The sequence below is a fragment of the Microtus pennsylvanicus genome, chromosome 3 (genome assembly GCF_037038515.1).
Source record: "Microtus pennsylvanicus isolate mMicPen1 chromosome 3, mMicPen1.hap1, whole genome shotgun sequence".
Classification (NCBI taxonomy): domain Eukaryota; kingdom Metazoa; phylum Chordata; class Mammalia; order Rodentia; family Cricetidae; genus Microtus; species Microtus pennsylvanicus.
In genome coordinates, this window is record NC_134581.1 from 28,636,908 (window position 1) to 28,649,574 (window position 12,667).

Below are 12,667 nucleotides of genomic sequence, written 5' to 3' on the forward strand. Positions count from 1 at the left end.
TATGAAATAAGACTTCTGGAGCTGAAGTGCTGCAGCTGTATTTGAGTCCTAGTGCAGCTGCAGCATATGAAATGAAGATATTTTAATCCAAAGGAGAAAGCGAGAAGTGGATGGAGCACAAAGAGGCGCAGATCACATATGCTTGAATGGGCAGCTCTCTATGGACCTTGCAGGATGTATCGCTCTTGTCAAATGCCAGGATGAGTTTCTAGAATTCTCTGGTTGATTGCTTAATCCATGGTCTAAAGTGTGGAATCCTTCCTTTTTTCTAAAAGACACTATTACTTTGAGTAACTTCTGATTTAAAATGCCTACATCATTGTTACATTTCCACAAGTCCACGAACCATGACTTGCTCTTCTCAGGAAAGTGCCAACCTGACTATGTGTCAGGGAGAAAGAAATTCTGTCTACTTGACTAGAAAAGAAAGGCACCTGTCTTCATTTTAGTCAGCTGTATTTTTTCAGAGAACAGAAGCAAGCATGTCTATAGACCGAGTTTGACCTGAACCTCATGTCTCCATCCTTTCCAGGGCCATGAAACATCTGATTACTGGTGGTGACCTGCATGTTCAACTGCTTCCCATTTCGAACTTGAAAGAGATTCTTCTCAAGGCTCCAGACTCTGCTCTAACAGTTCCTTCCACAAAAATACTCATTAATTCATTTATTGAAAACCCACTGTTCCAGACAGTAGACGCACTAGCTTTTCAAGATAGGTGAAAAGCCTTCCCTCCTAGGGAACAGATCATCAATAGTTAGATAGAGCAATAAAAATAACTATTCGGTGTTGGTAAATACTGTTGAGATAAATGGAGCACGGGTCCAGGCTATCGAGGTGACTAGGGCGAGAGGCAGGTGTGGTTTTTAATAGGTGGAGCTAAGCTAGCATTACTTCAGTGTTGGCACTTGAGCAGAGACCTTAAGGAAGGCAGAGTCAGAAGAGAGACAGCAGAAGCCAGACATAGACAGGACCAGCCATGTCCAACGCAGGTGGCTCTGCTGGAGTTCCATGTGTCTTCAGGGGCCTTAAAGAGCCCTCTCTTGTCTTACCTACCACGGTTGAATGGGCTTTTAGGTCTCAGTCAAAATCATCACCTTTGGTAGTCTCGATTTACCAAATGGCCCCGAGGGAGTGAAGGAAGAGCCAGGAGGCCAGAGAGCAGCAGAGGGTTCCATTATGGGCCTGACCATCTGACAGTGGGATTATTAAGTCAGATCTTCATTCCCTGTGTCAGAGCCTTTGGCTCCTGTGTGTCAATGCCTTTGTCTCTGCCCCATGTTTTTGATCTCCTTATTCTGGATGTGTATGAAGAAAAGCTGGCTCATGGATTGAGAGGATGTTCCTGTATCCTGCTGCCTAGCCTCATAGCCGGTCGTCTGTCCCAGGATATCCACTCATGGCCAAGCTACTGATCATCACAGCAGCAAGGGCCTCATCAGTGAGATAAAATTATGGTCAAATCCTCCTAGCTAAACTGGGAGTTTTACTAGCTGGTGTAAACCAAAGCTAGCTGGAGAGAATCTGAAACAGGCAGGAAGAGTTTGAGTCTAAACGTGCTCCTCTAACAGATACCTAGTAGTAGGTAATAACCCTGGCTTGGGGTGCAGCTAACTGGGAAAGGATTCATTTAAAGAATTAAAGGCCAAGAACCGTCAGGCCTGGAGAGCACAGGTTCTCTTTCATAAGTTAGTGAGTCATGAGAATTTAGGCAATAAATGAATAATTGTGGGGTAAGATTAACTAAGTGTTTTAAGGTTATTGAAGATCTTAAATTACACCAATTTAGCAGAGAGTGGGTTCAATGTGTTTAATATAACAATTAGCTCTCAGTAAAGAATGGGGAGCCAGGGCTCCTGCTTATATGCCGCAGGCTTCTGCCGTGTGAAATCACGGCTGCATTTGCTGAGTGGGGTTAGAACCTCAAACTATCCAGCTGACTGGCTTTGGGTTGATTTTGCACTTTCTTTAAAACTAAAGTTCATTTTCAAAGAAATCTCACAGAAATAAGAATCACGGGCCACTAGAGCTGGAAGGGCATGAGGGCTGTGGTTGGTACTTTCCAGTTTACGGACAGACGAAGAGGTAGTGTCTTCATCTAAAGAGTTAGGAGGAGAAAGGAAAGAGAATGAAGATTTACCACCTGCAAGAATCCGTGCAATCTAAGGCAATAAAGAGCTGCCCAAATTGCACAGCTGGTCCACGCCAGACCCAGAAGGTAGACTCGGTTCTCTGCATGCCCGTCCTGGCTGTAAGCCGCTGTGAGACTTTAAAGGCCTCTTCTGTTTAGCTGTTTGACACGAGGCAGGTAAATAATCATTTCCTAGGCTGGATCCTCCCACCATTTTGGTCTGTTTTCTGTGTTGTTTAAATAGAACCTTGGGAACATCACCAGTAACAGAAAGAACAAAGCTAAGACACACCTCAGAAGTGCTTGGAGACAATCCAGTCAGTCAGAATTCAACAAACTCAGGTTGTCGCGATAAGCTCACTGTTGAGACGGGGAACAAATGATGCTTTGCAACACACATTTGGGTAAAGGTCACCCGAAATTTGACCCGGCACTGAATGGCTGAATGCTCATATTTAGCTGAAGAGTATGGCCTTAACTGGCTGGAAAATCACTAGGGAGGAAAGCCTCCATTTTCAGCTTGTGCTTCGGGCTGTTGCCAAGCCACCTCTGCATTTCCCTGGGGCATGCGATGCTGTGTGGAATCATTCTGGAAACGGCAATGGAAATCTATCTCTCAGCAGTCACGGAATAGCCAAGATGTCCCTCACCCTTGGGGTGGAGCAGTCTATCTCTTTACACCACATGGATTTCTGATCCCCCTCATCTATCCTGTGGGCTCCAAAGCAGAGTTTGAAAAAAAATATCTTTATGTCTCAGCATGTAAATAAATGTTCTATCTCACTCATCATAAGAGAAAGGCTTGGGCAGACCACAGGGAGATGTAAATCCCGTAGCCTATGGGGGATCCTAAATTTGCCTCAGCATGTCTGTGAGGAAAATAAACCTCCGTAGATCACTAGCATGGGTGTAAACTGGTCCACAGTTTAGGGGAGAATTTCAGTATCTAGGAATATCTATTTCTAGAAATCATCCCCAAAGACACACGGGAAACACATGAAAAGCTGTGTTAATTTAAAAACTGTTCATTGTGGCACAATTGCTAATTTAAAAGAACAAGAAAACATTCTTACATGCCCATTGATGGGAGAATGGCTACATAGTGGCCTGTTCTGTAGCTATAAAAGGAAATAAGAGAGCTCTTTAGATGCTGTCAATGTCTAAAACGCTTCTAATTAAATAAAGCAAGACAAAGAGTGGTGTAGCACAGTGTAGACCAGAGGGTGTTTATGTTTGCAGGTATGGAAAGACAAACATGTTTATGTTGAAGATGGAAATGTAATTCAACAACCACCAACATGTCCAAAAGTCAGGGCAGAAGGGACAGGGCTAACAGCTAGGCTCCCCGCCCCCATAGAGGTTTTTCATTTCTGAATCCTTGGGATATTTAATCTAATCTTAAAACAAAACAAAAAGGCACAGTGAAGCAGAAGAACATTATTGTGATTGGCTTGGGCTTAGCCACACATTGGAGTAATTTCAAGTGATTTAAAAACAGAACAACTTTTAACTGCATCCCAAGTGGGATATACTCAAAGGCTAAAAATAACCACATGAAACCTTAAGCCATTTTTCAGTTGCTATATTTTTAGCAATAATGTATGTGAGATGATTTTGAGAGTATATATTTTAAGCAAGTAAAAATTATATTAATGTAGTAGGAGGAAGAAAAAGAAGCAGAAGAAAATGCAAATGCAAATTAAAATTCATGGCATCCCAATAAAAATCTCTATAATCCTGAAACTGAGCTGAAAATATTAAAAGGATTTCTTGTATAATTTTGTCTAAACACAGAGGTCTAAAAAGAATGACCTATCCAATAGTAATGAAAACAGTAGCGAAAGTGGTCCTTACATTTTTCTCTTAAAAGACCCAAGGCTCCTTGGAGAAATGACTATTTTTAAATTGAGGGACAGAAGTCATAGATGATAAGGCTGGAACCTTAGCCCTACCTAAATGCAAGAAGTTTATCAAAGACTGTGAGAGTCATGTTAAAAATATACACCAGAAACATGAAGACCTCCCCTGCCCCGTGAAAATGGAATGTTTTAACTGTATAAAAAGAATAGCCAGTATTAAAAAAAATAGCTGTATTAAAACCCACATCTTCAGAAAGATGTGTGTTACAGACCTGTCATGCTGGTAACATGTGGAGGGTGCCATGGAAACAAGATATTATTCGGGAAATTAGTAAATTAGAGGAAATAATCTTGGTTCTTGTTGTTTGTTTATATTAAACCATGGAGAGCTCAAATAACTGAACAGTGAAACTCCTTTGAGGAGATTATATTAGAATTAGGAGTGACCATCATGAGAACTGGAGCAGCTAATGGGTAGACAGGGATTTGCAATCTATAGAGTTTGTCAGATGTCTGTGCTTAGGAAGTAGCTGGGTTCACTGTTAAATTCTGAGACTGAGCCTGAGAGAGCACAGGTATACCTCATTTGATGCCAGCACTGCTGTTCAGGGGGTGTTGGCTGCTAGCATCTGTTTAGGTGGAAGCTCCCCCTAGTCCCACTCCACCCACCCCAGACCCCGCCCTTTGAGAAAATCTGTCAAGGACTGCCCCTCCCCCCTTGAGATGCTCAGGACCATGCCTACAGGCTATTTAAGACCTGGCCCCCAGACCTGCCACATGGTTTCTTCTCCCTCCACATTCGCCCCCCCCCCTAGATCACCCAGGAGTTGCTTTGCTCAGATTAAACCCGTTTTTTTTAAAATTCGGTTTTATTTAGATTACTGTAATATCAGGGTACAGAAACCTTTCACTATCCACGAGGTCTAGTGTCCCCTGTTGGACATAAACAGTCCCACAGAACAACCTCAGGCATATGATTCTGTGAGCAGTGAGCAGGGTGGAGCAGAACGAACACAAGAACTACATAATCATCTCTAAACATAAATAATGAGGATTATCCAAGCCCAAACGGATAGAACATTGTCTATCCCAACCACAGAGAGGGAAATGGGGCTTCTTTACCAGTTACAGACTTAGGCTTAGTCTGGTCTGTCTCTTTTAAGAGAAGACTGAACTGAAAGGATAATAATGAAATTGCTTTTACTTCCTGACACATCTAATCCAGAGCAAAATCCAGACACTCTAAATATCACAAATGGAAATGCAAGACCCATCACCGTCCTCTTCTCACACCCTGAGACATCACGTGGTTCTCCTCTGTCTTAGGTAGGGTTACTATTGCTGTGGTGAAACACCCTGACCAAAACAACTCAGGAAGGAAAGGGGTTATTTGGTTTACACTTCCACATTGCTGTTTATTACTGAAGGAAATAAACAGGAACTCAAGCAGCACAGGAATCTGGAGGCAGGAGCTGATGCAGAGGGCATGAAGGGGTGCTGCTTACTTGCTTTTCCCTCGTGGCTTGCTCAGCCTGCTTTCTTATAGAACCCAGAACCGATAGCCCAGGGGCAGCCACACCAACAAAGGGCTGGGCCCTCCTCCATCAATCAGTAATTGAGAAAATGTCCTATAGGTTTCCCTGCGGATAGCTCAATCTTACGGAAGCATTTTTTTTTAATTGAGGTACCTCCTCTCTGATGACTCCAGCTTGTGTCAAGCTGGCACAAAAACTAGCCTGCACACCCTCAGTGAGCTTCCTCTTTCATTATAACATATAAGAGACCCATGCCATTCCTCTGGTGCATCCTGGCATTCTTTGCTGGAATGGCAACTCATGGCTGCGCTGGATTAAGCTGACAGCAGAATCACCAGTCACCACTTACCTTCTGATGTGGTTTCCCCAGCATCATTTTTACAGTAATCCTGACAGGAAAAGGTTGAGCCCGATTCTGATTAATTAAGCCTCTAGCTTTAACCATAAGAAACACTGGGCACTTGGGGACACCATAACTAATTATGTGTCATCTTCAGCTATGTTTCATATAAACTACTACCAAACCAATAACGGCAATAGGAAAAGTGAACTGAGGATATTTAAACAGTGACTGGAGGTTTCATATTATTAAATTATGATCACAAATAGTTGTAGCTTTATAATGGCAACAAGGGTTGCTTTCAGGGTATTTACATACCAAAATAAGATACTTGATGCTTACTTTAATGCGATACCATCGTAATAAACAGGAATGGATGGAGAACCTGTGCTCATATTTGACTCCTAAAGGGCGGCTGGCAATCATATTTACTCTGCTCCTTATCCTTGACATGTTTAGAAAGTTCCAGAGCAAACAATTTTAAAAGAAACTTTAAACCATTTAATTCAACAGATAACTTTTGAAAGAAGATATATCAAATAGAGGCAAACTTAAAGAAAACAGTGCCGAATGGCTCTAAATTCAAGAGAAGCAATAATGACCTTAAAAAGTCCCTTCCACTATGGAGATTGCTTTCTGTCTAATTTCTTGGGGGCTGTGTGATATCACCTATTTCTTTTCCTTGTCTTTCTTGACTTTCTGTTTAAGTCACTTGCAGATGTGCCAAAGCCTGCGACGAGGAATAAAGACTCACTGCCGGGGAGACTAGACGACCACCTGTGGAGAAACCGTCCATTCCAATGCTTGATTCTTCAAAGAAAGAAATGCATTATTCGAACAGTTACCTGGATCTGTAGCAGACATCAGTGACCCAAAAAACAAGCAGTCAGTGAAATGGAAGTCCCCGCTCTTTAGCTGGCCAGCGTGCACCATGGCCTTCACAAAGCCATACATAATTAACCTGTAGAAGAGAGACAAAGGGACCTTCAAACATCAAGCTGGAGCCTGCGCAAGCCTAGGCTGTCTCAGAGAAGATTCTGATGTGCTTCCTGGATAGGTACCATGCATAAACCACCAAACCTGCCAACTCACGGCCACTGTGGTATCTCCGCTCTGAACGGTTCATTCACTGAATGTCACAACCCATTCACCTAGCGAGTGGCAATGGAGTATTTGCTAGCCTATGCCATGGAAAATACAGTAAGCTTCAAGTATGTCAAAAAGTGCCCAACGTGGCACAGCAAATCATGCCTACAAACACGGGAGCTGTGTTGCTGTCTGGAAATGGATTTCTTTCCAGTTTCTCTTGTTGTATCTGCTAGGAGTGCCTGGAAAGGGTTCAAAGTTCAAGCCTGCCACTGTGGTGAGAAGACCACTTTACTGGAAGGAATTCACATCTGGTACTGAAAACCTGGGCAAAAGCCTGTACCGAGTCCTGAGGTGGCTGAGAGTGTACTCTGTGAGCTAACATTACTCTCGTAGAAAACCTGAAGCACCTCTCCAGGTGAAAGCGGAAGAGACATGTGGTAAGGTGCCCGTGCTCCTGCAAATAACACATCACTCACGTGCCTTCTGCCAGGAACCTTAATTAAGCTCATTCACCAAAATGGAAAAACAATAATCTGAAATAAAATTAAGAAATGAAAGTACAAAGGGTACTAGCTAAGAAGGGAAAGGAGGTCAGCTGGAGAGGAAGAGAAACAAGAGAGGGTAATATGACCAAAATACATCAAACACATTTATGAAAATATCATTATGAACCCACTATTCCACTTAGATAATATGTGCTAATGAAAACCTTAAAGTTTGTATTTATTTATTTATTTAAAGGATTGGTCTTTTTGCTTAAACCCTAGTAGAGAGAATTTAGAGAACAGTGAATAGGCGCTCAGTACCAATATTTAAAGCCAGTGACAGTCCTGAGGAACTGCAGGCTACCCAGTCTCTAGACAGATGCTGAGATCCTTACGTGCACTTGAGGTTTACTTTTTAAAAAATGTGCTGAGGTTGTGAGCGTGACTAAGAAACGGCTAAATATCAGCTAATAGAACCTCACGATTTCCACAGTGATACCAACGCTTTCAATTCTCTTAAGAGAACTACCTCCGCAAGGAGGTAGTTCAGACAGAGCTGTGTTTGAACAGTCACTATCACATTCAAGCCATGTGACTCAGGGTATTATCAAAACCATCGAACCTTCAAGACCTTGATTCATCAGATAGGGGAACAATAATGGCCCATGGGAGACATTAGAGAATGCATAAAAGAAGCAACCTCTCAGGGAGCTGCTTCCCTACTGCTCCTGGAAGGTGGAGATGGGATTTGTTTAGGTGCTTTAATTAACTTAATCCGCAGTTGATCCTGTAAGGTTGACAATATTTATACAGTGTGATGCAGTAACCTATCTAATACGGCAAATTAAGTAGGATAAATGGAGACAGCCTGGTTCTCACGCCGGGGATTTTAGCCACCAGAACGTGTTGCCTGAAGAATGGCTTTATGTTCTCCACTATACTGATAAGCTATGACATGCAATGGACTCTTAGCCATGGCATGAAGGAACCACTCTAGACAGTCCAAGGGGCATGTTTGGAATATCCTTAAAACCTTAAGGCTGACACCATCCTCTGGATTGAACTTTTGAGTGGATCCTCGGTGAACTTTAGATAAGACACTCTACATGACTTGCAGAGTATGGATTCCAGGGTAGGAACTGAATCTTAACCAGATCGAATTGTACTCAATATTGGTAAACACTATTCCAGTAGGGATTTGACCACAGGAGCTATGAAGAGGCAAGTTCAAGGGCCTCAGTCTGGATAATTTTCCCAGGGAGCCACATACTGGCTACCAAATAAAAATCTCCCACCAGATCCAGGGAACCTTCATTATTTTGTTGTTGTGTTCAATATGTATTTTTGTTGAACACCAGCTATGTCAGGTCTTCTACTAAGAATTAACAAACCAAGATCTGTGCCTTCATTGACCATATGGTTTAGTGGTATGAACAAAAATGAAAATAAGCAGACATGTAAATAATATCTGTCACCAACAATAATTCCCTTAGTGGGAATCTACCAGTATGGTCATTCCTGTGACATTTTGGACAGTTACATCCTGGATAGAGGAATGGTCTTCATTATTCTTGCTTTCAGTCCTTTTCACATCCTGGCTTCACAAAGGTCCTGTCTTACTTGAAATGTGCTTCACACACTGAACACCAACACACACAGAAACACGATAAACATCATGAACAGATAGCATCTCTGAGGTCTGTATCTACTAGCTAATTTTAGAGAAGAAGAAACTCAGAGTTGAAATATACTTACTGCATATTTTTCAGCAGTCATAAATTTGGATCGAGAAAAGTACACACACACTTGCTACCTATGCTTAGTGAAGCTAAGAGGAAGCTAAAAGTCCTGTTTATACAATTGCTACAAACAAAACTGATGTCCTTATATAAGTCAATATGGCAATTCACCCTAAAGGTACTGTTAAGATAGTCTGTATTTCATCAATTTTTTTCTATGGATTAATATCAATAAATTATCAAATCTGGTCTGAAATACATATATTCAGTTTGTTTCAGATCATAAGTACTTATTATAGCAACAGTTCCAAAAAAAAGTTACAGCATATATGGCTGACCAATACTCAACCATTAAAATTATATGCAAGAATATTTGGGTACATAAAATGTATTATCAAAACTTAATAAATAAAAATTTAAAATTTCTGAATTTGAATAAATTTAGGCATCAGGTGGTGCCACCCCAGGCCAGGCTCTCCTAGATAGTATAAGGAAGCAAACTGAGCAGGCCTTGATCTCTGCTTCAGTTCTTGCCTCCAGGTGCCTGCTCTGACTTCCCTTGATAATGAACAATGACATGGAATTCTAAGCCAAATAAACCCTTTTCTTTTATCAGACTGGTTCTTATGCCAGATTGTCACAAATTAAAATCCCTTGAGTAGGGACTGTCCCTGGAGGAACTGCCTTGATGAATGTGCACCGGCACACCCTGACTGTGGGCGGCACTTTCAGCTCCTTATCCGGGTAGCTGGAAGGAAAATCATCTCTTGCTGGCTTGGCTTCTCATCACACCAGTGATTCACCCTGCTGTTGCTTCTGCTGCTGATGCCTTCACTGATAGCAGAACCCGAGAATTCAAGCTTTCATCTTGGGTTAAGGACCAATGGCTCTCCAAGCACTTTCCAGGTCTCTAGCACCATTCTGGGACTACAGAGGTCCCAGCCTTGAGGATTGAGTCTGCTGGCTGTCTCTCCAGTAAGAGACAGCTATTCTGGGACTACTTTGGATGTCGAGGTGCCTATCCTCAGGTGTGGGACAATTCTATATTCTTTCAATGGTATTTTTAATAAATGCTGATTGGCTGATAGCCAGGCAGGAAGTATAGGCGGGAAAACCAGACAGGAAGTAGAGGTGGGGCAATGAGAACAGGGGTATTCTGGGAAGAAGGAAGCTCTTTTTGGAGTCCTGCCCAAATCACAGAAGAAGCAGGATGTGACCTGCCCTGCTGAAAAAGGTACTGAGCCATGTGGCTAACAGATAAGAATAATGGGTTAATATAAGTTGTAAGAGCTAATACGAAGCCTGAGCTAATGGGCCAATCAGTTTAACATTAATATAGACCTCTGTGTAATTTCTTTGGGGGTTTACCACTGTGGGAATTGGGCAGGAAAGAAACCCCCACAAAGCAGGCCCGCATGCCACAGTCCTCAAACATCGAGTGCCAGGTTCTCAAAGTCTCAGGTGTGATCTGGCTCTCATTATTGGTGAGGAACAGAGGAAGCCCTAAGTGTATGAGATCCTGAGTGGGTGTACGTTGTTGATATAGGCACAGTCAATAACAGGGATGTCAACTCCATGGGGATAGCAAAGCCTTCCCCACGTAAGACCATAAGGGAAATGCCAAAGCCTTCCTTGGGGGTTCCGAGTGTGGGGATTGATAGTATGTGCAGAAAATGCTCACCACAGTTTTCTCCCAGGGGTGTTTTCAGACTGAAGACTGCTCTCATGAACCATGCTATACTTCTGGAGTGCTGTGGTTTCTCTATCTGAGAGTCCAGACCACGTGATCCCAGCTTTCTGTTCCTGTGTCCATCTGCCTGTCTTTTCTTCATTCCCTCCCTGCCCCAGTAAGGTCTAAGTCCCCACATCCTACTCCCTGACTACCCCACACCCAAACACCCCTACCATTCCATCCCACTCCTACAACTCCCAAAGTTCCTTTTGGTCATGGTCTTTATCACAGCAATAGAAAGAAAACTAGAACAGCACAGGATCCATTATTAGTGTTAATAGCAGTTACATAAAAGGAATTAAATGTGAACTTTTCTTCTGCTTTACTGCATTTTTCCAATTCTTTTAAAATAATGGCCGTGGTAGAAACAAACAATAATGTACATTAGTGAGTTCTGTTACAGACAATAGATAGTCATTGTGCTGTTTAGTCCTCACAATCCTCTGAGGAAGGCATTGTAATTATCCCCTTCACAAATGAGACAATCAAGAGCCACAGAGGTTAAATAGTCACACAGTGAGCCGCCATTGAATTGAATCTGGGTGGACAAACACAAACGTTCAGCACAGCTTTGCAATGCTTTGGAATACTGAAATCAGTGTGTGGGTGGAGATGCACGCACATCGGCTTTAAAAATGTAAATTAATAATTTACTCCAGATGAACTACCGGACAAAAGTAATCATAATCACAGTTACTTCCTTGAATTAGCATATAAATACATAAATAAAGCAATGCAGAAATGAAAATCTCAGAACTGAACCCAGCATAGTATGCACTCATTGTGGTCACTTTTACTCTTACTGATCTAACAATAGTCAGTATCACTGCTAACGGCAATAAGTTATTCTGCTCTTCATATAGTGACACGCTACTGTCATTGCTACACTGTTATTAATAAGATAATTAGTTATTATTATGTTAACAGGGAGGTTAAAAAGTGAACTCATTAGCAGTCATATATTTTCACAGAGGGCTGTCTTCTGTCAGCCCTTCACAGAAACCGTTTTTGGTGTCTCAGAATGGCAAACCCAAGTTAGAGGTCGCCAGGGGTCCCTGAAATTAGTGGCCTCCAAGTGAGGGGTAGGCAGTGGCAGGAGCTGCCTCATCAAGCATAGCTGTTGATAACACAGATTTCTCAGGAGCACGCTGCCCATGGGTGCTAGCCTTTGGACAGTGGAGCGCAGGTGATGTGGAGACCGCAGGGTGGGAATCTGCGGGTCACTAGAGAAACAACATGGCAGAATGTCACTTGTTCTACTGGAGGGCACTGGGCAAAAGAATTTGGGAAAATGCTCAGTGCACTTTACTGAGTGCTCATGACGCATGTACAAATTTTCAATTTCTTCATCATCTCTCACACTCTCTAAACTACATACCTGAAGGCTGAGAAAAGTTTCAAAACAAAAGGTTCTAGAACGTTCAGTTGCTTGGATAATTTCAAAATATGTCATTTTCATCTCCATATTTTTAAAAAATTGTCTCTCCTTCTTTTCTCTTTTTAAAAATAAACATTACCAAACAATGACCACATCACCAAGAAAGAAGGGTTTTTCCATTGAACCCTTAATGGCTAAGGAAGGGAAGCATGGGTTATTTTCATTAACACTCTGCAGGGTCACGTATCTGCCTGAGCACAAGAAACAGGCAGACATAGATCACTCACTAGTGAGGAAATCTGGAGCCCACAGGCCCCAGAATCAATGTGCACATGAATTTCTGAACATTATTTTAGAAATTTATTTTATTTATAATTAT

The 12,667-nt window shown here is 42.1% G+C and overlaps 1 protein-coding gene across 3 annotated transcripts in view; it reads right to left on the reverse strand.

The window, feature by feature from the left end:
• Slc9a9 (solute carrier family 9 member A9) overlaps positions 1-12,667 on the reverse strand; it is a 546,122-nt gene that overhangs the window by 402,700 nt on the left and 130,755 nt on the right. For all 3 annotated transcript variants that reach the window (XM_075964987.1, XM_075964988.1, XM_075964989.1), the window contains exon 5: positions 6,711-6,826. In XM_075964987.1, coding sequence (XP_075821102.1) covers positions 6,711-6,826 — 116 coding nt within the window. The remainder of the gene's footprint in view (positions 1-6,710; positions 6,827-12,667) is intronic.